This window comes from Seriola dumerili, unplaced genomic scaffold, assembly GCF_002260705.1.
Source record: "Seriola dumerili isolate Sdu_G_001 unplaced genomic scaffold, Sdu_1.0 BDQW01000056.1, whole genome shotgun sequence".
Lineage (NCBI taxonomy): Eukaryota > Metazoa > Chordata > Actinopteri > Carangiformes > Carangidae > Seriola > Seriola dumerili.
The window spans coordinates 8,580,495-8,607,625 of NW_019174311.1; the positions used below are offsets into that span (position 1 = coordinate 8,580,495).

Below are 27,131 nucleotides of genomic sequence, written 5' to 3' on the forward strand. Positions count from 1 at the left end.
GCCACTCATTTACAATGTTGAGACACAAACATCTCTGCAGACTATCCTCTTCTTCTGATCCACCATTACACCATAAACCTCCCCTTTTCCCTGCAAACCTTTCATCTCTGCGAGAGTCCTGCAGAAAAGCTGCGTCATTAAATCGCTTCAAGCCGAGAGCCGGAGGCAGGGCACTGGCCCTGTTCAATAATTACAGCAAAAATGGTTGACGGAGGTTGAATCCTTTATGCTTTCCCATAGAATATCCAGGCTTTTAGTACTCATGTTTTAAGTAAAATGCATCAGTAAAGCAGAGTGAATTAAATTTTTTTTAAAAGGAAGTATGTGAGACGGAAAGTGAAACAGAGACGGTGCACTCTCGCTTTATTTAGTGGTGTATGAAGGGAAACTTGAAAATTTGAGTGATGGCTGAAACAAAAGAATAATGTGGAATAAAGTGTGACCAAAATAAAAACCAAGTGAAAGAGCAGGAGCACTTCAGCAGTGATACAAAGGGTATAAGGGGCATGCTGCATATTCATGAATATCTGCCTGTTCCTACCCATCAGCCCCCTCCCTGTCCATCCAGCAGCAAACACCTCCTCTCTCTCCCACCCCCAGATTCATACTCATAATACTCTTGGCCTGGATACATAATACAGAGTTCATCATTCACCCCCCTACTGAGCCATTGTAAGCTCTATAGCATAACTCAGTGTGTCTTTACAATGAGTCAGTGGACATAATGGCCTTAGTCAACCATGTTAATAGTTCACAATGGCAGTGAAAGTTCACATTACTTTTGTTTCAAAACAGAGCAGCATCAAAAGAAAAGCACACACCCAGTGGTACAAGTACAGATGCTAAGTAGGGACCAAGAAACCACCACAGTGGCTTACTAAAACTAGTCTCAGCTGCTTTGCACACATATACACAAATGCAAATATACACACAGACAGACACACACTGAGTACTGACCAGTGAAGCGCGTCGTAGCCTGCGGCTCATGGGTTTGTCAAAGGGCGGGCTGTTCATGGCAAACTTCTCCAAGTAGCCCTCCGGTAGCCTGATATCAGCTGGGAGAGACAAACGTTTGTTTATGTCCTGAAACAGAGAGAGGGGAATTCAAGAAAGAAAGAAAGGTTAATGAGTATTGTGATACATCAACACCATGCTGATGTTCTTCTCAAATTGTAACCTGTTACCCTCTGACAGCAGTGACATGCTTGAGCGCGGGGTTTCAAACATATGAAAGACATCAATTTACACTGATATACACAGTTTTGTATAGTAATTCAAATGTATACCATAAAGGTCCAAATATAAGATGACATTCTAAATCAGTCAAAACAATATAGGGTATTTGGCATCTTTTAAATGTGGTGAAACATTAGGCGTAATAATAAAAACAAAATAAAATAATAACATTTCTAAATTGAGTTAATAAAGTTGAGTGAAGATGACTTGACATCTCAGACCATCTCAACATTAACAACAACCATCATGAACCCTAGACTAACATCATGTTTCTTGGCCACTTGACAGTAACTTTGATGACTTTGACTTGAGTGATCATCATGATCCAGCTTCAAAATTCTCTCTCAAGCCTTGGTTACTTGACCTACTTTTAAGACCCATAAAAAAACAAAAAAAGAAGGAACACAATCAGCTCTCTCCAGCTGTCTTTCCTGGCAATGAGTTTGTCCAGTGACAGCAACTCACTCCAGTCAAATATGAAGCTTTGGTTTACAGGTGACATCTGCTCTTGTGATTGAATGACAATGTGAATGACAGTTACAACTATTTAGTCTGAATGAAAGACCAAATACAAGGCTGCTACATGATGGGACCAGTTCCAAACAAGTTGCTGGCAAGTTTCAGACTAATTTTCAGAATAATTTGTTGGCAGAGTGAGAGAGTTGGCACACCGCTGTTCCCAAAGTTCCCAAACTCATCTGGAGCACATCTGGAACCAGTCTTTTTGCTATTAAATATGCCTTCTGTCTAAAGTAGCTGACTTCTAGCTGACATTTAGTGGCTCTATGATGACCCTATTTTTATGCCTAAATTTTCAGAATTTCACACAACCTTGTACTTGGGTCACTGTGGTATTTTTGTTTTTCACTGAATTTTACCACACAGCACATGTAAAGTGAATACCTCTGACCAAACTACTCCACATCAGCTGGAATAACTTTCACCTCCTATCCCTCACTGAAATGCAATTTGTGTGATGCTACTTTTACCACAATGCATTGCTACTATATGCTACATGCTCATTGGCAAGGTGCCAATCACACGTTGTTTCCATGGCAGCGGTGGCTGGCCTGGTCCCAATAGCCCCATGGTATGTGTCCTCAATGTGAGTGTGTGAAATGATGTGTGTGTTGACATGTGAACGTTAGTGGGAGCACAGAGTAGTGTGTGTATGCGTGAAGATGAAAGGCAGAAGGATTTTATGCCTGTAATGGCTTTATCTGAGCTCACAGGCTAACATGACAACATGCAGTGTTACATGCAAGGTGTCACCTTAAGGAAGGTGACACCCTTCACGTTTTCACACACTGAAAACGTCAGGCAATGCTCTGCAAACTGCATAAGCACATTATGAAAAATAAGCCACAAACACATGACCTACAGACTTTGAGTGATTTACACATTTTGTATCTCCACTGAACATCTGATTCATAAAAGAGTAATATACAAGAAAGTATGAAAAAAACAACACACTAAAGCTGCACATTGCTAACACAAAAGTGATAACTTTTTCACAAATTTATATTTATATTTCATGCAATCCATAAAGCCAGTGACCTCTGATGGCCAAAACAATAGATCTCCACACATGTGCACTCGCCATGCTCCTTTTCAAAAGGACAACAATGAACACAAGTTCACAAAGACACTGACACTCATGCCCTCTTATTCACGGGTGACTGTGAACTGCGACTGACTAAAGACCCACATATAAACACACACCACACGTGCCCCCATACTCACAATGCAGAACAGCTCTAGTAGCTCCCTCATTGTCCTCCTTAAACGTGTCTTTCTATACATTCACACACATGCGCTTTCAACGATGCATGTCTGTGACCTGCCACATGACTGCACACACACTGACAGAGAGAGAGAGAGAGAGAGAGAGAGAGAGAGAAAGAGAGAGAGAGGCTGGCACTGTGGTAGAGTGCCATCCACATGCTTAGAGGAGGAGGAAGAAAAAAGAGGAGGAGGAGGAGGGGAAAGCATGAGCGGAGGAGAGAGGAATGGACAGATTCCTGAGGGGAGAAAGGCAGATGGGGGGAAGGGGTGAACAGAGGGGGGTGGCTGAGAGGAAACATTGTTTTTCTCTTCTCTCCCACCATCATTTTGTCTTCCATTTCTCATTCTCCCACTTCTCTCTTATCGCCTCCTGAGCTCCGTTCCTCTGGTTCTTTTCTTTCTTTGTCATACCAATAATTATTCCCACTTCCATAATTACTCTCTCACCCCAGCATTTTCCTGTCCTTCACTGCCGCCCTCCCTCTCTTCTTTCTCTCTCTGTGGTAAACATGGTCTAAATTAGTCCCTTCCACTGTTAACAGCAGTCAGAGGCAGCAGCCTGTGTGTCCAGAGGCATTTCCCGTAATACTGCTGCGCTCATCACTCTGCAACTCCTTCCAACAGGCACACACACGCACACGCACACACGCACACACGCACACACGCACACACGCACACACAGTCTGACCGAGACATGAGCACGTACTCTGGGATGTGGCAAAATAAAGCAACAAATGGCAAATTTACCTGTCCACAGATAGCACAGGTGCACTCACACAGACATGCAATTTAAATATGGTCACAAAAACCTGAAATCATTCACAGTACCCCATACAGCGGCCCACTATATTATACGTTGGGTTCACGGTTTTGTAGTCGTAGTAAGAGTAAGAAAATGGTCACCAACTGTGAGGTAACTACCATCATGCTTTGCTCAGACAAGGAAAAAACAGATAAATAGAGTTGGCATCCAGATGAAAGGAATGATCTGAGTAGTTTCTAAATTTGCTTTTTCGCCATCTGATATAACCCAATATCATCCTGATAAAATCCTGAGACTGGATTTATGAGGTTGACACTGATGTCAATATTTGGACGTTTAAAAACATATCGGCTAATATTAAAAAAAAAAAACACACACACACAACATGAATAAATAATCTTGATACTGATTCGTTTTTTGAATTTCTTTAAAATTATGACCAAGATAAATACTGACCAGGACATTTTACAGCTGAAGAATAAACATGTCAGTGCTCTCTGGTGGACAAACTGTAATGTTTCTAAACTGCCTCAAACCCAGTTTGGTATTTCGTTTCTGTAATTTCTTGTAATTAATTGGCAAACATAGATATCTGCAGTAAGCCTATGCCAATATATGGGCCTATCCAATTTATCAGTGTATACCATCTGACAGACTATATAGTCCTCTATATAACATTTCCTTTATAATGTACAGTCAATAGTGACGGAGTGAGTGCTTTCAGACAGAGTGAATTGTGAGGTCATTGTTGAATCTCAGTGAATAATGTTGTGTCCAGGTGTGTATGTCAGTGTGTGTGTGTGTGTGTGTGTGTGTGTAGCAGGTGTATCCTGGCTCCCTGTACCTCATTAGAGATGCGCCGATGGTGGTTGTTCCTCATACGGACCCTGACTGGACTCTGGACCTCATCAGAAGACGTCCCAGACGCCTGGTCACTCTCTCCATCTGAACCCATCTTCACATTCTCATGGACGATACCTATAGAAAACACACGGACACAAACATGCACAGGCAAACTATTATTGACAGGAATTGTACTCTGTGACATTGTAGTGGCGGAGAAACAATACCTGAGCTGAATATTATTCACTCATCTTTAAAAAGCATTCTGTAACTTCAATCATCCCAGATCTTTTGGACTGCTGTTTTGTTTTGTTTAATGACACCAGCGCTCTTTCACTCTATTCTCATCCTCTATTACTCTCTCCATGTGCCCATACGAGGAGACAACCTTTTGTCTTTCTTAGATTTCATTCACCCCTCTGTGAAAACCATAGTAGGGTCCCAATCCCCAGATGATGGATTGTACCACCAGCCATGCACGGGTGTTAGCCGAGTGTGTATAAAATGCCATTGGTAAGATGAGGAGGTCTGAGATTGATATTACCCTGCATGCAATGGGAGCTTTCCTGTCTCTGCCTGCCACCCCCCCCCCCCCCCCCCCCCCCCACACACACACACACACACACACCTCCATCCTCCCCCAGAATCCATCTGATTAATGAGTCACGGTGCTGCAGACAGGACTGCCTCCTTCAGTGGTGTGTGAGTAAATGTGGGGGAAGGGTCTCTTCGCTGTATGATGCCTGATAACTCTCAAGCTGGGTCATGTGCAGCACATACAGTATGTGTGAGTGGTCAGTGTGCATGTACGTGTGTGTACGTGTGTGTGCACACATTTGTTTTGTGTTTGGGGTAGGAACTTGAGGGATGTCAAAGCTCACTCCTTTATGCTAGTAACATCTTACTTTACCATCATCTACTGTTTACACTTCAAACAGCCACCATCAGCAGGGAACAGGGAGATGGAGGGAAGATTAGGAGATCGGGAGAAGATGGCTTTGGTGAGAAGTGAAGAAGAAAGAAAAATAAGTCCCTTGAGTGACTGTGACACCTCAGCTGTAGGATAAATCGACTGAGGGCCAGATAGGTAAAGCTATTTATTATGGTGCACTGTCTGTCAGCTGCAGAGCAGAGCAACACCACCTCAGGCTGATTCTAGGTCATTTATGTGTCTCTTTCATGTAGTCAAGGTTAGGATTTGAGAAAGGCAGGCTGATCAGTGGAATCTGCCTTAAGACTAAAATGGAAAAGATGCGATATGGACTCAGTGAGCAGCGTATCAAGACAGAGCAAACAATTTTCTCAATACAGTATTCTTTTTACTTTTTATAACCTAGAGAGAAAAGGGGATTTCTGAAATGTTAAGCACTGCTACTAGCACAATATAATATGCACTGGCCTGAAAATATTTGTCAGTAATGGACAGTATGTCATCCTCTGACCGACAGGGTACTTTCTGCAAAGGTTTTCCTATTGTAAACATTCACCTATTTATACACTAAATCTAACTTTGAATTGTGTCAGAGATTTTCTTACTGACACAAACAGTCAACTACCTGTACAGATCCCAGATGATAATTTCAGCCTACATCTGTCCACTGGTCCAATTATCTGTTGACAAAAGCAGCATATGCTCATTAGCAACACAACCCAGACACAATCCATCTGTGTAAATGCTTAGTAAACCGTTTCTTAGTCATTTAATTCCAAGCCTGATGAGCTGCCTGTGGCCTCAAATCCACACACAAGGATACAGGGTTTGTATATAGAGTAGCTTGGTAGGAAAACTGAGCAATGAGTAGTCATATCAGGAATCAACCCTCACAACCCAGATGGTGAAACATTAAACCTAAGGTAACTGACACCAGAGAGAGGGGAAATTGATCCAGGATATCTACATACTGACAGACGCACACACATGACCACACTATCACGATGAGTTGAGTATCCAGTGCTGCTATTATGTCACAGGTCTTTCTCACTTTCGGAGAGGTCTTGAGCTTGTCTGTTTGCGTAAACAGTCAAGCAGATGTGGGTGTATGAGACCGGTCGACTGAGCTGGGAGGAAAATTCCACCCCTCCACCCCCACCCCCCCAAAACAACATCATACAATAAATGTTCTGTTCACACATGCAGTATGTGCATTGATCTCTCATACACTGGCTTCTCCAATACACTTCTCAAAATAAACGCACAATCACGCTAACATCCCAATCACATGGGATGATCTTTTTTCAAGCCTCCTGCAGGTTCTTTCTGCTCCATTTCCATAGCAGACTAAGAGCAGACAGTAAATGTCATGAGCTACACCTGCCTCCCTGTGTGGAGCCCGGCTGGCCTAGATAGGGTTGCTGACTCCCTGCTAGCACGTCTGGAAGAGTGAGTGGGCTGCTTTTAGAAATATCCTTAACAACTCTGCATATACTCCACTTAGCTAGAAATCCATCTCTGGCAAAAGTTGGCAGTGCCTCAGAAAATAATTGAAAAGCCAGTGGAAAGGATGTTAAGAGAAGTAAAGTAAGTGTAAGATTCACTTCAGAAGTCCTTCAAAGAGTAATGAAAATCTTGGGATTTCTTTTGTCAAAAGCCCTCACTCTGCAAGGCCAGATATCGAGTTCAATGCGTTGCTCGAGGGTGCAATGGTAGATTTAATAGTTACTGGTTTATTACAAGGCTTTGAACTTTACTTCTCCATTTTTCCTCTTAGGCCAAGATTTCTCAAACTCTTTCTAAGCACGGGACACCATACTGTCTGATGTTGGCATGAGTGGCAGGAATATAGATACTGCTGTCTTTGTGCTGACATGCAAATGAATAAAAAAATTCAAAAGAAGAACTTGAAGGACTCTCAACTTCCCTGAGGAGTTCATGGGATCCCTGAAGATAACCACACACACTGCCCTGGGCCAACCCACTGCATTTCTAATCTTTAAACCAGCCACATAAAGGAGATAATCTTTTCAAATTAATAAGTTTAAGATGTTCAAAGTTGTAGGATCAGCAGATTCTGAGAGAAAGCTACTTAGCATAATTCTTTGTAATTAATAAAACCTCAGGACACTTGTTTGATCTTTATTTCATCTTCCATACAGTGAAATCAGTAAATACAGACTTTCTACATGCGTTAATGCAATGGGAATACAACTATTTTAAGACTTTAAATGGCACTAAGTAGGATTAATTTCAGTGTCATCTACTGAACAATATTTTACCTAAATCTATTAAACTCTATATATTGTTATAAAAACTGCTGTCATCTGAACACTATATTCTTGGACCTGGATCCGAGGAAATGGAGGATCAGGATGTAGATGAACCTGATGATGAAGATGCCAGTGATGTGACTCACCAATACGGTTTCCTGGAGGACGGCATGAGTCCAGCACTCGAAGCATACGGAAAGGTGACAGCCTCAGCGGGGTGTCTCTCTCCCCCATCCTCGTCCCCTCTCCCATTCTAGCCTCCCCAGACTTAGCGTCTCCCACCCTGGGAGCACGAGCAGAGCACCCTTGGGGATTGCCTGACATATCCATTGTTCCAGAGGACTCAAAGTTTTACAGCTGAAAGTGTGTATAAAAATTCTAAATTACATTTTACGAAGAGCTATATAAAAAAAAAAAATCCAGGAGTTGAGCCCATTTCAGTTCAGTCTTGGTGTCCAGTCAACCGGTCGGGGTGGGACCCAGGTTTCAGGAGCTGTAGCTTTAGGCTGCCTCCTTACCTCCAGGAGAACCCCATGCAGTAGAGCACAGGTCTTACATTGGGAGGACAGTGCAGACTGCACAGGCACACTAATCACAATGCAACAACTCCCTCGGCTACTACTCCACTTTAACTCTCTCTCTCTCTCTGTCCCTCTCTCTCCCTCTATCTCTGTTTTTCCTGTAGACACTCCCTCTCTCTCTTTCTTGCTCTTTCTCTCTCCGCAGTCACACTCTGCTTGCTGACTAAGGAAGGTCAAACACTGTGCAGGTAGGCAAAATGCTGCAGAGACGGTCCAACACACGCAAGCTGAAAACTGTTACACCCCATCATCTCAAAAATAACAGGTGTTCTGTCTCCATCTATATAATTCCCACCGAAACACACACACACACACAGGCACAAGTACAGACACCCAAACTTACAGCTCTGTCCAGGTAGAAAAACACTTTCATCTGTCTGGTGTTCAACTATCTGACCTCTTTGGCTTCCAGCTCTTCCTTGTGCATTCTCTCTCTGGTCACTTTGTTATTTACAGCCCAGTGTTGTCTTCTTTTGTCCTCTTTTCCTCCTTCTCTGTCAGAACTCCTCCCTTTGTCCTCCCTGTTCTTCCACTGTTATTCAGCACACCACACTATTCAGGCTGTTGTACCGCTCTCCCTCTCTCGATTGCTCCCTCCTTGCCTCTGGCGCCCCTATCAGTGCTTTCAATATTGTTACTCCTCCTGCTTCCTCCCTTCACCTTGCTATTACTCTCCCCTCTCTCATGTGATACCAATCTCTCGCTCTCCCTCTCTCTCCCACCTCCCGCTGCGATCCCTCCCTCACTCTGCCTATCTCTGTCTGGGTCTAGAGATGGTGTTGAATATACAGTACAGTCCTCCTCTCGTTCTATTCAGGAGCCGATGACAACATTTTCTGCCTGATCAGCCTCTTCCTTGCAATCCGTCTCTACTGCTCTATCTCATTCGCCTTCTCTCTCTCTCTCTCTCTCTCTCTCTCTCTTGCTTGGTGCCTCCTCTCCACCCTCTGCCTCCTCATCCCTATCACTGTCTACCGCAGAAATTGAAACCCTAAGGCTTCTGAGTGACGCCTCCGGCACCCTAGCTTCATACTCTCTCTACCTTCCTCTTTCTCTTTCTTCTTCCACCCTTCCCAATGGACCTCAAGCATGGGCCATTATTCATGCTCAACTCATACACACATACACACACTCTCTCCTATACATGCCACCTATTAAGTCTACACACATACATGGCTCTGTCTGCTGCCCCTGCAGAGCGTACAGACTATGTACAATTACATTCCTTACACAAATCACAAACTATTCAGCAGGATGAACAAGTGTTCATGCTTGAGAATGTTTTGCTGCACTTGAAAATACTTGTGTTTTCTTTGTGTAGATCCAAATGAAACGTGCAGTAGAGTCTGTGTGTGTGTGTGTGTGTGTGTGTGTGTGTGTGTGTGTGTGATGTGCCGTCAACTGTACGTGTGTGTGTGTGTGTGTGTGTGTGGGCATCACAAGCGCCAAGCGCCTGTTTTCTGTAGTGTTCTGTAGTGTAACCAGCATGCTTCAAGGCCCCATTACTACAATAATGTTATCTCTTTCTAGATGCAACACAACGCTGAGGGGTTCAGTGTGTGAAGCAATGGGCTGTTTTGTGACGACTTCACTGGTTGGACTTTTTACAGTTGTTACTCCTGTTGTTACAGTCAGTACTGAAGATCGACTGTTAAAATACCGTACAACTTTTTTAACATATCCACTCGACTTGCATTAACCCTTTGGGATTAATAAAGCTTTTTACTCAGGTACATTTATTTAAAAGCAATCATTATTAAATTATTCTGTATAGTGTTTACTTTTACTTCTAATAGTTTAAGTTAAATTGTTGTTGATGAATTTTCACTTTAAAAATTGAAATTTCAGGAGTTTATAATTGCAAAGGACCATTTCTTCAGTATTGTTCTGCTACTTTTACTAAAGGGAACAATCTGAATAGAGGGGTTCCAATGTCTATTTCATCTTTAAAGTGTGAGTCTTTTATTCAGTAGAATCTTCCATTCAGTTTCAGATAAGATTACCCAATGGTAATCTAGTTTTGAGAAACGTTGCCCGATGGAAGCATATTTTTCTAAAAAAAAAAAAAAAAAAATGACAGAGGACCATTCAACTGTGGTAAATTTTACAGACAGATAATCCAGTGGATGTGTATTTTGGATCCAACCACCACCAATGTGTTAGCTGAATGCATATTTCCCTCTATATTTCCTATGGAATGGTGGACCTTGCCACCATAGAAACTAACATCAAAAGAAGTGTTGATAGAAGATAAATGCTTTGAATGGCTGCATCCAAAAATGTCATCAAGATAAAGTATTAAATGCCATTTTTCCTCATGAATTTCTCAAAGATTAACACTGTAAAAGAAACTGCTCTTGAAATGTGTTCGGCTACTGCAAGAGAAAACCTCACCTCTCCCTTCATGTCAATAATCAGGTTGTCTTGTAGGCTTAACTAACAAAACTCACTCACGAAGAGAGGCTAACACACCCTACATGTCAATAATGATGCACTAATTATAAGACTGCTTACAGAAACACACAACCATACTTGGCAGCCAAGATGTAACAGTATAATTGGCTTAGATAAGTATATATGTGAGATCCTTGACATACTGTACACTTAACACATCTGAAAACATTTTTAAACTAGCTAGGTGTGGAAGGTTTATTACAATAAATATTTGAAGACTATGAAGAATAATGCTCATTTACAATGCAATGACAGACATATATTGATGTAGAGTGCTGTGTCCTTGAGCTTCAGGCTGTTGTAAACACCAAGGACAAAAGCTCGCCCAATCAACCCTTCACTCATCACTGTCTCCCTGTCTCTTTATATTCACAAGTGTTACTGTATACCAAAGATTTCTCTCTTGCTCTCCAGCCACCGCCACACAGCCTCTCACTCACTTCAAGGTCTTATTCACTGTCACGTTTTATTGCCACCATGTTTTAAACATCTTTATTGCCATGTTTGCTTGGCTACATTTGAAATTCCAATTAAAATATACTGTTTTTATCATTTTCTTTCTCCATAAATACCACAGTCTGCCTCCAGACTAGTGAGACACTAAAAATCAAAGTGCATATAACATCCCTGAGGAGGATGCACGCAAAGAGAAACACACACAAGGCTGGAGGGAGGGAGAATTTAGACTGCAGTAATTACCTCTAAACCTTTTATCTGCATCTAAGGAATCTTATTATTCAATTACTGGGACCAGAGTGCCTACTGTAAGCTACCAGCTCCGTATGTGCTGGTCCCAAACACCTCGCCCCCTCCTCTCTTTCCTATATAGCTCTGAAAACCACCAGCATTCTTTAGTAACATCTTCCTTTAGCCTCAAGCAAGGCGCCCTAACACATAAAAGCTTACAAGACCAACTACATAAAAGGAGTCCACTCCATTGTTCTCATTAAACCCAGTCTGGGAGTGAAGAGAGTTAGTGAGAGCAAATGGATGGCTAAGAGTGTAGGGAGAGAGGGAGAGGGCTACAGCGATTAATGCAGCGTTAATGCATTACATTAAATCCCTCGCACAGACAAGGTCTCTCATGGTGTACAATACACAGGGAGAGATAAGGCTGCTCTGAAAAGCTTTCCATCTTTTTTCCCCATTCTGGTTTTATCTGGAGGTTAAATATAGCATTTTGATGTATGTGGTGAGAAAGAGATAGATACAGAGACTGAGGAGAGAAAAGAAGGAGAAGAGACATCTGTGACAGTATCAGAAATAGAAGCCTGCGACAGGTTTTAAGAAGAGTAGGCAGCTTTTCAGCAGCGTCCTCTCTCTCAGTAAAACAGACAGGAAGGCCGACTAATCCTCAGCAGTTAAACTACAGACCTTCACAGAGAGAGAGAGAGAGAGAGAGAGAGAGGTGAGGTAGTGGTGAAAAGTGAAAACGAGAAGTGCAGTGTTCGTCTTTCCTGACTGTAAGTACAGTGTGGTGGGAGTGGTTGTTGGCCCAGTTAGCAACAGATGAATCACAAACCAGTAAAAGCTCTCTGGCTCTGGCTACCGGCCAAACACGTCTGAACATACACACATAACCCAGGAGTCAAGGCCACTTATACAGATGAAAAATGCATTTAATTGAATTCTCCTATGGATAGATGGAGCCAAGTTAGAAAAAGACAGAGAGAGGAGAGAGAGAAAGGGTGGGTAATCTCTTTAGTGCAGCAGGAAAGAGAGATTGCATCATCATGTCGCTCTATTAAAGGGTGCGACGTGCTCTGACTGCTGAGTGGCACACAGTGAGTCAGCGAGACCAACCAGTGGGAAACACATACACATGCACACTCACACAGTGTAGCTCTTAACATTTCAAACTACACCTTATCAAGATTTTAATAATAGAATAGCATCTATTCTAGGGTCTGAGTTAAGCTGTGTCCTTTTTAGGGCTTTTCTGAGCTCAGAGACAGCTGTGGACTTGAAGCCACACCAACAGACTGTGGGCTAAAGACCGGTACGTTCACATATTTCTACATATAACTGGTATTTCTCCATTAGGGGTAGACAAAAACCAAGTTAGTCCACTAGACTGATTATAAAATGTCCCCCTCAGAACATGTCTTGGTCACAATTCTTGAATGAACAAATGTAACCGATCCTTATGAAAAATGTTTGTTTACGCCTTCATGTAAATATATATATATATATATATATATGACCAATCATTATTAGATTATCTTAACTCTAACTTAAAATATTATTATATGATCGCTGATTATTGATTACAGTACTGTGTAAAATCCAGTATCAGTCAGGCTCTCTATCTCTATTTTAAATGTAACTATCTAGTGATGGTAATTAACAAACCCAAACACAATGATATATATAGATTTTGTCCTTAATCTTGGCTTTGGTACGTTCTTATGTTCTAACATTTGTCATGTTTAATGTGCGACATCAACTCCTTCCCTTTTAGCAATTGCCGCATCCTTTTATTGTTGTACTGGCACTGCTGTTGCTGCTGCTGCAGGGCTGGATAAAGCATCAATACTTTTTTGGTAGCAACCACTGAAAGCCATCAAGTGTCTGAGTACATTTGTACTATAATTTCTTTATTCTGTGATCAGATAGACTATTGTATTTAAGTTGTATTTAAGCAAAGTTCTTGTGCAGTTCTTTTTATGTGTTTCAACAACATCTAACATTTGAAAACTTTGGCTTCTTTTGTTAAATGGAAAAAAGGTTTTTGTAGAAAAGCATTTTCATACTTGTCAAAGTAAGGAATCAAAAATGTATTGTTTTGATATTGGACACGGATATCATATTAGCAGTAGTACTGAAAGTGTTCAAAACAATACCCATCCTAATGTTGCTGTCACTATTTCTTTACAGGGATCATCCAGTCTTATCATATTCCCTGTGAGCTACTGTTACAAGACTAGTTCTCTTGTCAGCCAGAGTTCAGTGAAAGGAAGGAGTCTCGTTGTGGTCTATCTCCAGCCAGGGACTCAGGGGATACAGGGTACAAAGCTAATGACTCTTGAAGGACCCATTGTGGAAAACTCTGTCACTCCCTCCTTTCATCTGTACTTTTCATTTCTCCCTCTCTATTGCTCAGTCCACCATAAATAAATGTCTTGCTGTTTTCTAAGCTCCATATCATTCTAAACCTATCCGGCATCCAGGTCTCTTTTTCTCCATCCTTGGCTTTCACTCCCTCACTCTGTCCCACTGCTCCTGATATAAGCCATTCTGCCACAGTGGGAAATGAGATTACTGGAATCCATAGAACCACGGACCACACGTTCCATTACATAATGCAGACAGACAGAGGGAAAAAGTGATTGTGTGATCGTGATGTGAACATGTGAATGTGTGTGTTTGTGTATGTTGGATTAAGGTCATTAGAGATTTAGCCTCCCAAATTCGTAGTAAATGTTGGGAGAATAGCCAAGTTGTGTTTGTAGATACGGTTTTACACTCACTGAAAACCCACATACGTACACACACACACACACACACACTGTGCTGTGTGTGTGTGTGTGTGTGTGTGTGTGTGTGTGTGAGAGTGTGTGTTTGTGTGTGTGTGAGTTTTCCACCCACAGGTGGCAGTAGTGTTCAGAATGGATTGTGTTCTAGTAAAAAAAGAAGAAAAAAAAAATATATATATATATATATTTTTTTTTTTGTGTGTGTGTAGACATAGCTGAATACTAAGTTATTCTTAATGCATGCAAGGACAGAAAGATACAGCAAAGTTGTCTTTACTGAACTACTGACACAAAGAATAAGAAAATATGCAAATATGCAGAATTGCAAAATATGTAAATGTTGTTACAACAAAGGACAATGACAAAAGGCAAACTTGACTGGGAATGAAACTGGAGACAGTGTGTGGTGACTTGGCAGTGGTGGAAATAATTTAAAAATAATTTTTAGTTAAGTAAAACAGTAAAAATACTACATTCCATTAAAAAGTCCTGTATTCAAAATTTCCCTCAAGTATAGAAGCAGGAGGGGGAAAATGGACTCAAAGAACTCAAGTGCAGTACAAACAAATCAAAATTCATTCAATATTAAGAAGAGTAATTGAGTAAATGGACTTAGTTATTTTCCACCATTAGTTTGTTTATAATGACTCCCTGACCGACTTCTGGCATAAATATTTCTGGCTGAATTCTGGCATAATGTGCTCCAGGCTTTGGTTTAATTTTCCAAACTCAATATACAGACATTTGGAATTGAACCAGTTTACTTAATACGTAGTGTATGGTTTTTGTGTGCTCACGGTTGCATTCATACATCACTGTTTAAATGTATGTGTGTGTGTGTGTACCCAGAGATCCAGTTCTGTGCAGGCTCAGGTAGGCTCTGTCTCTTTCCAGCCCCCCACCTGGTTCTCTGCGCAGGGCGGTGCGGCCCAGATGACCAGCGTATTGACGCAGGAAGGAGGGAGCACTATGGGAGGCGGGAGGGTGCATGGCGCACACCACCATGGGCTCTGAGACACATGATGGAGACGGACAGCCAGGGAGTGGGAGAAGACGAAGGGGTAAAAAAAAAAGAAAGTTCCAGAGAAAGCGAGAAAGAGAAGAGAAAGCTCAGAAGGACAGCAGGTTAACAAATAAGTGAGAGGAGAAAGAGGTCAAAACAAGAAAAAGCAGGGCAAGGAAGAAAGAGAGAGTGAGAGAGTGAAAGATGAAGGTTGAAGAATAGCAGAGGAGAGGGAACAGAAGCAGCAAAATAGAAACAGGCAGATGACAGGAATTGTAGGAGGGAACAGGAGAAAAATAGAAAAAGGAAAAGAGATGACACAAGGTCACACAGAGACCAGACACAGAAAGGTAGTAGAACATGTAGGAACAGTACAATATGTAGTAGTGATAGATAAAAGGGTGGGAATACATACAGCTGCTGTACTCATGTTAGAAGAGGGACCAATCATGACACAGAGTAAAAGCAATACCCATGGAAAGTGTATAAGGCATGAGGCATGCATAGTGGAAAATATGTTGAGTCATAGACTGATCAAGAGGAAACAGGCCACAGAGATAAGGGAGTAACCAAATCACAGATGGAAGGGCTAGAATAGATATTTAGCTAATTAAATTCAAGTCAGTGGGTCAAAGTTAAGCTTATGGACAACAAAATGGCTTTTTCAAAGCAAAATACTTTAACCACATCCCTTGCAAATGTGTGGAACACCCTGTTGGTATGCATGCATCGTCACCTTTCTTTCATACTCATTAGAATTAATGAATCCTTTTCGCAGAATGTGGATGGCAGCCCACACGTCACATCTCCTATCTTTTAAATAATCCCTCATTTCCTACACATTGTAGTGAAAATTCCACTCTGATCCCCAAGCATTAGGGCTTAATGTGCCCCTAAAATTTTCACATGATTCCCTTCCAGTCTCTCACCTCCAGCAAGTCATCCAAGAACACAGTGGAGGAACAGATATGAGGGCAGCGCCAGCTTCAACATCGTTTCTAATTAGCACTTTGAAAAATGTGAGGGATGTTTTTACCACTCTTTTGCACAGTCTGAGTCTAAGATATATAGAGACGTGGGGGTCGGGAGGGTGAAACAGCAAGAGAAAAGGGCAAGAGAAATGACAAGTAAAAGATGTATAGCACTAGTTAAAGTTTAATGTATCTCTCCTCATCCTCTACATCACTTCCTCCATCCCAGTCCCACTCTCTTCCTTGCTCCCTGCGCCCTCTGAAAATGTACTCCACTGCGCTTGAGCTATTAAAGACGAAATACAGGGAAGTAAAAATAGGAGGAGGAGGAGGAGGAGAGAGATGGCAAGGATTGAAATTAATCAAGTGAAGATGTGGATGTTGCAACTCAGTAGCTGGAATAACAGCAACAACAAACAACACTCCTTGCATCCAAACTGCAAGACAGCCGACACCTCTAGCCTAAAACACAGCACAGCTATATTTGGATGGTGAAACTTTTTTTTTCTCACTTTCTGTCTGTCTTTTCTTTTTCTTTTTCTCTGAGACAAAAAGCGTCTGCTGAGACACAGGCAACCTCCCTCAGTCTATGTTCTGGCCCGGTTTCTGCCTGAGAGCAAGATAAAGATGTGAACACACACAAAGACTGATCACACTCGCATAATGTTTGTGTCAGGTGAGATCTCTGATTTCTCAAGAATGGGACCTGCAGTCCTGGAAGATGGCCACCAGATGGCACTCAAGAATGACAATGCTTTTTGCTTGCTCTCTTTTGCCCATGTGAATAGACAAATTAATGTATCTGAATTCAAAACAAAGCTTTGTGAATTCAAATGCATTCCCAGTATACTACTGCTGTAAGCCTTGAAGATTAACTAATGAAGTAAAGTGAACAGTGAAGCAATGGTGACAAAGCTGATGATGAGGTGAAGATGATGATGGTTAAGCTGGCTCCAGTAAGCTGAAAAGCTCAGGTATGTGAGTGGGTTTCCATGTCTATATTGCTTCATGAGAGCAATGCATACAATACATATTAACACACAAAAATTTTTGAAAAATGGCCACATACTGTCTATGAAATGTTGCTATTATTTTAGGGAGTATTTCAATATAAACTGAAGACACCCAAGTGCGGGGGACAGTGCAATATTCTCTGCCATAATTTTGCATAATGTTTCATGCATCGCCTGCAATGATCGGTTACGACCTCTATTTTGACTACAAGTACACCCTCGTTTGCAAACCACTAAATCAGTTAATGCTTCCTCGTGTTGCTAAAAAGCTCCAAATGAAGACTTGAGGTCATGAACTGTTGGAGCACATAAGAAACTGCTCTTTAATAATGTGGTTTTCCAGCTCCTGTGTGGTAAAACACTAGCCATGACAGATGCTGGACTCAAACTAATCACTGTGTGACTCCCAAGAGGGTTATGGAGGTGATACAAATACTCTTCGTCATAATGACAACGCATCCCTGCCTACCCCGCTCACTTCTGTTTCTTCAGTTATGAACTGAGTGACTGTATTCGGATGGAGATATAATGAACATGGTGCATGTGAGCCGTGAAGTTTGAAATGAGCGCCCTCTTTCATACTGTATGCTTGTGTGACAGCATCTGCTGAGGTGCTTGTGTATACCTGCGTGTCAGTGCACTAGTTCACGTGTCTCACCATTGTCTCTGGCTGCGGTTGGCTCGTCCAAGGCCATCTGTTCTGCCAGTTCGGACAGGGAGTCATCAACGGGCCGAGCGCTGCGTAGAGACATGGACAGCCTCCGCTTGATTATCTTCATCCTGTCCATCTTCTCAGCCACACCACAGGGGCCCACAGGCTGAGGAAGAGGGGGACAACCACCAACATCATCATTATCACCATCATCATCAGCACCACCTGCATCCCAATCATCATAATCATGGACATTGTTCTCATTATAACCATTGACAGATAGATCCACACTGCCACGTTAATCTTCATTGTACAGTGAAACTACTGCAGTGCAGCCTCTGCGCATTTTCTACAGTTCTTTGGGCTCCCGATGATTGTGTTTGCTCACGCAGCGTGTGTTCTCATTGTTATGTATCCCAAGTGCAAACATTGCAGAATAAAAGACACAAAATGAGAGAGAGACAAGCCCAGAGAGACACAGAGAGAGAGAGGGAGAGAGAGAGAGAGAGAGAGAGAGAGAGAAAGAAAACAACAAACAAACAAAAAATGTACAAAAAAAACATGTAAATGGCTGACTGTGCAGCTCCCCAGAGGTTTCAGACAAGAGCAGATAAGCTGTGATTGACACATATTTCATTGGCTCTTCAATCAGCTATCAATAATGACATAAACAAACTACTGTATACATCTACAGTATTTCTTATGCGAAAATGGCAGCCAAGATTATTATGACACAAGAATTAAGTTCTTCATAATCTATACACACATTGATTCTACAACAGTCCAACCGAAGCTAGGGTCAAGTGACAACAACCAAACACAGCGCTGCTATATATGTGGTAACAAGAGAGAGAAGCATCCCGTCCTTAACAGAAATGAGGGGAAAAGCACATATTATTTTTCCAGCAAAGTGCTCTTCATATTCAATGGTGTGCATACCTCTTGACGTCAGTAAGCTTTCAAAGTTATATATTGTTGTGTTGAGTGCCCCTCAGCAGACATTTAAAATCTGCTTTATGTGTGTATGTACAGTATGTGCGTGTGTTTGCATAAGTGTGTGTTGAAGTCACTTTGCGCGTCGTGTTCTGCTTTACCGGCCTGGAGGTAGAGGCAGCTATGGCAGAATATTTCTGTCTCCCTTCCACTTCCTGCTCCTTCTATCTAACCCATAAGGGCTCAGGAGCTGACATGCACTAGCGCGCACACACACACACTGACACACAAACACACACGGCACCCACTGCCTTTCTCTTTGTGTCCAACCTTGGAGGCTTCAACAAAAGCCATTCATCCTTTCAGGCTCTCAGTCTTTCAGGCCTATTAGAGACAGCCAGTGCTCTGAGGGAATTCAAACCCAGTGATCCTCATTCAGGACGACTGGCTTTATTTCACTAGAAGATGCGTTTAGGCGAGTAGCCATTGCTAACAACATTGCCTCTGCCAATTTACATGAGCCCAGTTGGATGCGGTTTGCACCTCAGCCGGAGGCGTTCCTCCAAGATGAAAAAAAAAGTTAAAGAAGGGAACAAAAGAGTGAAAGGAGAGCATCTCACATTCATTTCATATCATCCGTCACCCATGGATTATCAGTATGGAACGAATCTCCCTCCCCCCTCATTTGCATGTTTTCCCAGACTTCAGTAGAGAAGAGGAAGCATGTGTCGACAAGTAGATTGGGTTCTCCTCATGCAACCTTGCCTCCGTCATCCATGAATTTTCAGGAATAAATGACTCACATTAGTGAGAATAGCTGATAATATAATGCACTCCTTATTACCCAGATAAATACATACCGGTGTTATCATTAACACACAGTTACGCTTGCACCCAATCCATGCACACACACACACACAGATTAATTTCACAGTCTTCATCTTATCTCTGTTGAATTAGCCCAAACAATAATGCAGTGGGAATCTCATTACCCAGCAGCTCATAGAGGGAAACACTTCAGGGTGCCACTGTATATTATGTATGTAGGTAAGATCTCCAACTTTAATTATACTATGATGAAATAAGGTGTAGGCTTACCTGTAAACAGCTACACAAAATAAGAACATATATTTTATAGAAAAAATAAAACTAATAAAATTCTATTTGAATCATAAACCTTTTTCATTTTCTTTTTAAAAATTGCTCATGAAATGCCAGAAAAACGCAAACATTTTTGCCTTATAACTCCATTAAAGTTGCTTTTAATTACATTCTATATAAGTTGTGAGGCAATATTAACTTTTTCTTATGTTTAAATCTTTGCTATCCTGCTTCAACTTTAGCTTTGTGCAAATAAACTAAACTAGGTCACATTTAGTACAAGACTTAAGCATCAAGTAAGACATTTCCAGGGTGTTTTAGAACTGTATATGTATTGGTCAACTAAAGAAAAAAAAAGTGTAAAAAAAAAAAAAAGTATGATGAATGTGCGTTGGATGTTGAGTCCTGCCTGGTGCAGATGGACGTGGCAATGTGAAGAGGTTGGCAGAGGCACATCAGTGAGTGGGACGAGACATGCGGCTCCAGGCTGCAGCATGTGCAGGCCACACTCACCAGACACCCAGCAAACCACAAACAGCTCTGATACATAACTCCCACTAAATGGAGGGACACTCCAGATGACGGAGGCCGCTCTCACTCCTACGTAGCCACTACAAGCTTTACAAGTTTTAGTTCTGTTTGAAACCAGTACAGTGCACTGTTGAGGAGTTCACAAGGTTAATAGAAAGGTGATACAAGAAATAAGATCCTCTCCAACTTTGTACTAAGTTATTGTTGCGTGTCTGTGAGCTGTCTGTTTCCACATATGTGTGTGGGTGGTTGCATGGATGTGGTAGCACAGAGGTGAGGTGAACTGACACACCCCTGAGGAGGACAGAGGAGGAACACAGTCTGATTTATTCAAGACACACACCATTTGGGTTGCTAGGTTACAGGCCCAGGCTGAAACCGCAGTTTCTGTCTCTGAGGTGAAGAGACGAAGAAAGGAAACCGAGAGAGGCGAAAAGCTGAGAATTCACAATTCTCATCTCTCTATCTCCCCCCTCTATACACCCCCCCCCCCATGCACACAAAGGAACACAACAACACACACACACAGCACACACCAACTAACACACACACACACACACACACGTAAAAAAAACACCTTCCAGCCCTCCAGTGCTTGGAATGTCACACAACATTGCAGCATGCAATTCTTTCGAGCCTGGCTCTGGGATCCCTCTGCCAGTTATGCCTCTTGGGGCAAAAGAATGAATGGACCTGAGGACCTACAGGAGTCTACAGTATCCACATGCCATACACCAACATTAGCTAGCTGCATGTTTAACACACTACTGTGGGGATTATTTTGTTTCAGCCAGATATTGTCTTACCTCCTCTACCTCTCTTTCTCCCCTTTTCATCAAAAACAAACAAGCATTCTTCTGTAATTCAGCGGAACATGAATCATACGCATGCATGCACACACATACAATGTGGCAGAGTGGAACGGGCACTCAGTGGCACTCCGAACACTGCTTGGCACAGCAGCCTGAGGATGCATGAGTAATGCACAAATCTGCCCAACTACAGAATCCTACACATATCCACACAAACGCACACATTTAAACCAACAGATAACCAATGGCTCCTCCTCAGTATCTCTTCTGTCACTTAACGTAAATCTCCACAGTACAATGAGAAGAGCAAATTATGGAAAGAAGATGAATGAATAATAAGAATAGTGTCTGCTGCTACGATTTTGCAGAGATCTGGCTCAAAGAGGTCACACAAAGGGCAGGAATATTCCTATAACTTCACTTCGGGCTGAATAATGTGGCTGAAATCAATATCACAATATTAAAATGGACGTTTTACCACTACAGGTATGGGAAATGTATGAAAAAATTGCATATAAAAAGATTTTAGTTCAATAATGGCCTGTGTTTTACTGCTCTACTGTTCTGTTACTATATTCCATCAAACAAAACTTTTCATCCATATTTAGGGGCGTCACGATGCACTGGTATTGATGTATATACCTATCTCCTGATGGCAGATGTTAGGCATTGTGTTTTAATCTGGTTGCCTTTTCATTATCCATTTTAAATGCTCTTTTCATACACTTTTGTACAAGTATTTCAGTCTAATTCATTCGCCAAAAAAGAGAAAAAACTCACAAGTTAAAGATTAGTATGAGTGATAGCGTGTTTTTCTTTCATAGATATCGCCATAATATTGTTTTCTGAATTCTTTTGGCCGCGATAACTAGTGGTTAAAATCTGATCTAGTGACAGCTCTATTTTGTATACAATTTGTTTTGGATAAACAAACTTTACAAAGACATTATATAATCATCATATGATTCCACCCAAAGTTGGTACATTATAATGCGCGATAACTGAGTAATCATTATGCATGATTATAATTAGTGGCTGGAAGATTTGGATCTCAGTGAGACCCTTTCCTGGTTAATAAACTTTTTGACCACAGAATAGTGTAGCTATAACTGGGTGACATTCAAACCAGAGGACACATATGCAGGTGCATCCTATGTAACTGCACAGTAACTGGTTTCAGGACATTAGACTGTGCTAAAGTTAAGACCATGAAGGAAATCCCAATCGGTAAAAAAAAAAGCACCCGGAAAAAAGGTCATAGAATTCTGTGTGATGTTTGCAAATACTGTAAAATGTATAACGAGGTCCTTATCAAAACTGTAATAATGTTGTCATTATTAAAATAAAACAGATATGGTTTAAAATGTATACTGTAATAACACAGGACTATCAGGCTTCTGGTCTGGGATTGTCATTTAGGTGTTTCGATTGGGGTGCAACACAAGGGCAAAGGCATTGACGGATGCGCATGATGCTCAATCTGGACATCCCACGTTGAGATGGACTTAAATAATTTAGTGTTAAATGATACCCCCAACACACTGCTAAGAAACTAACTGTTCAGAGACATGCTTTTGCTTTAGCATTAATTGTTCAGCCTATAGGCAATGGTGTTAATACATGGCTTGCCTTCGGGAAACATCCACGAGGTTATCGACAACACTGCAGGACCGCAGGACTGGACTGTCACATTTGCGGACGAGCGAGAGTCCTGACAATATCCCATGTAACTCGACATGACTGCAGCCTGGGCGCACATAAGTGAGCAGCAAGCAGCCGGACGATAAATATCACGGGACTCAAACTAAATACGCTGCGGTTCGTGTCCGGCCTGACTGAGAGAGAGATTCCTCAACCTTACAGGCCTTTTACGTTTTCGGTCAGTTCTTCTCTCCCCGTGTTTTCCTGACGGAAGTATCCGGGAGGAGGAGAGTCAGTCAGGGCTAAGAAAAAGTTGCACAGCCATCCGGCCGGCTCTGAAACTCTATGGAAATAGGATTTGGATAAACTCGGAGACTACTTATACGTTTTAAATTCGTATTCATATCATCTGGTATATTTGAATCCTGTTAGATTTAAAGCACGTTGCTACAATTGAGTCGGTATAAGGTGCCCTTATCGTTATTTACCCTTTTTATCTGCTACGGTGTCAGTTAGATATCCCCACTGTGATCCGGATTGTTGAGGTGGCCACATTAACTTAAACATAGACGCACACAAACGCAATATTAACCCAGTCAAAACCACCAAATACCTTCGTTTTAACGAGTCAAAAATTAATTCCACCTGCAATGTCAGGTGATAGGACAAACATGGTTATCGTGGCTTGTTGTCCCAGCATTGACATTAGCTACAGGATCAAAACATGGGGTGAAGACGGGCTCAACATAAACAAACAAAAACACCGCTGCCACTGACCTGCTAGTGCTTCTGCTGCAGGAGACTATTGTTCCACTTGTGTATGGTAATCCTGGCAGCACGCTGGGATGAATCCACTGCGACAAGTTCCTCCAACTACTTTGCTGTAAAACACACCAGATTTGCCTATACCCAGTCGGATAACTCTTATCCCTGTGTTTTACGGTGTGTCGCAATGTCCCCGCGCCTTGATGACTGCATAGTTGGCCTATAATAGTGCATTATTTGTCTTTACTTTCGCTTATAATCGGCACCGTCCCGTCCGGTGATGATCAGCCATATCGCTGCTGCTGTGTGGATCCCAAGTGGAAGCAGTGGCGTGATCCCGGAAAACACCGCAAGGGGTGTGTGTATATGTGTGTGTGTGTGTGTGTATCAGACTCTCTAACCTCCACCCCCACCTCCAACTCTCTCTCTCTATGTAAAAAAGGGGGTCAAATAGATTAATTTGGGGGGCACTGTCACCGGGGAAATTAGCCTTCATTATCCAAGCTCCATTCCCATCTAAATATGCACCTCAGAGAAAATTTCTGGTGAATAATGCATGGACTGAAAAATATGGAAATTGGACAGTAGGATCCATCACTGTTTAGTTGGCATCAGCATGACTGAAAATATAGTCTAAAGATAAATAAAATTTCCTGAGTTCCCAAAGTGGAGAGGTTTAAATACATAGTGCTGCACACATCAGTCAGATTGTAGTGGCCTGGTCGTGTAAAACACAGGATGACTTGGCTAAATTGGATTACATTTAATTACAGCCCCCAACAGCCCAGATACGTGCAGTAACAAGCATATTCTCCTTTTGCTATAAAATGGCTACTACCTGGATGACTACTCTGGGGAAATAATGCCAAGATTTTCACTTAACATCTGTTAAATGTTTTGGTTTTTTTAATAAAATAAAAACGAATAATATTGAATTATTACTTTTTTTCCAGGGGATCACCTGAATCCCCAACAATTACGTCGGGAATCACAGATGACACAGCAAACACAGCTGATGACGTCTGCCTGCTGGTCTTCATCGCCACCCTGTGGTTCATTTAAACAACAGCAGAATGTTTTAATTCTAAAGCCAAGAATGTGTTGTCACCGGAGAACATGTTATAGGGCTACTTTTAGCTAGACCCTGTATTTGGAGCTATAGATGGAGACCAGAACAAAAGAAAACATGTACATTCATGTGCAATCTAAAAATCAACAAATGTTTTTTTGAAACTTGAACGCCTATGTTCAGTTGTTGAGACTATCAGAAAGGTGCTGTTTGCTAAACTTCTTGGTGACTGAACTGGTTCATGAAATTGTTTCAACAACCATCAATGCCACAGTTCATCAAGTTTGTAATGTCCCTCATGTGGACTTACGATTTGGCTGCGGACTATGTTCACAAAAAGTCTTAAACCTCTCGAACAATGGGCTCAAAACAAAGTATTCTGTTTGAAAATTTGGGAGGGGGGGGTTAAATATCTAAAGAGGATAATATATAATTAACAGATTAAAGGGGCACTGATTTTTGATGATTTCAGTGAGTTTTCTGACCATGTAATGTAGGCTTAGAATCTAAAATCATGATATCTAAGCCTTTGATGTTTCAGTTTTGACCATTAATTTTAACCTCTGTATCTTGTAATTTCCCGTGACAATAGTGAGTGAATAGTTTTCAGTTATAACGCTCTAAAAATGTTACTCAATGTTCTATCAATACATTTCAATAATAAATATTGAAATAATAAAGGGTCTTGATGAAATATGTGCAGTCTCACATGTTTAGTATAAATGACCACATGACCAAAGCTGTTAACTTCCTGGTTGCATCATGAGAAGAGAATGGCTGTGTCAAAGCTCCGAAAAAAAGGTTAGTAAAGTATGTTAACATAAAGATAGGACAAAGGTCTTTGGTGCACATCATCTTTAAGCTGTCTAGTGTTGATATATGCATTTGCAATTACCCAACTTTGGTCACTGTGTTCATAGAATTGGTCAACATGTGGATGGCAACACAAGTGAAAACACTGCATCTAGGTACATACATACTTATGCACACATAGCTCTTGTTCTCCGTTCTTTCTTTTAGCTTCACTTTGAGTCACGATATATTGAATCTAGGGGACTACCCAGACACACACACACAACATTGCTGTGTTCCCACAAAATGAGGAAGATGCCTTTACTCTAAACAATAAAGTGAGATAATATAATGACAAAATAATGAAAAAAAACATTAATCACAAAAATGTTTTGGTGACTAGTCAAAAAATTATGTGGAGTTTGAGATGGCACTAGTAAGACTGGAATATATGACCTGTGGTATTTCAAAAATCAAATGAAAATTGGTTACCCTTCTGTATGTTAGGCAGTGCTGGAAAGTAACTATTTACTCAAATGCTGTACAAATTACTTGTAATACTTGTAACTTTACTTATAGTATACTTAGAGTATATGAATTTCTTTATTTACATCTTCATATTCTATTCCGCTATATTTCAGAGAGAAATATATTTTTTACCCCACTACATTTGTTAGATAACTATGGTTCCTTTTAAGCATATGACCCTGTACAAAAAAAAACAATGTACTGATGCAATCTAATACAACAGTATTACAATAAATCCCACTTTTTAATGTTTTAGAGAGGTGTTGATTGAACTGTATGATCATTTTGGAGGATGTAGCCTAGTTTGTGGTGCTGTTGAGCTGTATTGTATTATACAGAGAGGGGTTTATATTCAGCCTACCCTCACTGATATAATTGAGGTGGAAAAAATAATAGAAACACCTTATTATACAATTCAAGGGCACCAAACAAACTACATGCTCCAAAATTACAGTACGATTGACCAAGTTCAATCAGCATCTCTCTAAAACAATTTAAACCCAAACCTTTATTATACATTTTAACCTTCATGAAGGTATATTGCAGGACTGCATTAGCTTTAGCTAGGCGTACCTAATAAACTACCAACTGTGTGTACGGTAAGTAGCAACTTAAAACTAGCTCCGCCGACGACCAACAAAAGCAAGATAATGCTTGCTTATTAATGCACCAGTGTTAAATCTAATATAGCCACATAATGTAGTTAACCACGTCAGAACAGTCGCTAGCTTAGCTTATACTTACGTACTTTAACTAAACTACATGTTAATGCAGGATTGGTAGCTTCGTTAAAGAACAGTACATGAGTGACCTACTTCTTCCACTTCTCGTATGATAAAAGTCATGTCAGTCGTCCAGACCAGCTTCTCTTTGGCGTTGACCGTTAGAGGCCGCTAACGGTTTGTTGGACCCGAAACACCGAGCCCTCTGCAGTCGTTAGCTTGTCCTTCTTGTTGTTAGGCAGGTTGTCAGGGGCAG

General features: G+C 41.3%; 1 protein-coding gene across 1 annotated transcript in view; it reads right to left on the reverse strand.

Annotated features, from left to right (window-relative positions):
• Positions 1-24,042, reverse strand: part of LOC111218997 (cyclin-dependent kinase 17-like) — a 34,301-nt gene extending 10,259 nt beyond the window's left edge. The window contains exons 1-4 of the mRNA XM_022741533.1: positions 23,777-24,042; positions 17,988-18,147; positions 4,629-4,762; positions 958-1,083 (exon numbers count right to left, since the gene is read on the reverse strand). Coding sequence (XP_022597254.1) covers positions 958-1,083; positions 4,629-4,762; positions 17,988-18,117 — 390 coding nt within the window. The 5' untranslated portion in view covers positions 18,118-18,147; positions 23,777-24,042. The remainder of the gene's footprint in view (positions 1-957; positions 1,084-4,628; positions 4,763-17,987; positions 18,148-23,776) is intronic.
• Positions 24,043-27,131: the final 3,089 nt, after the last annotated feature.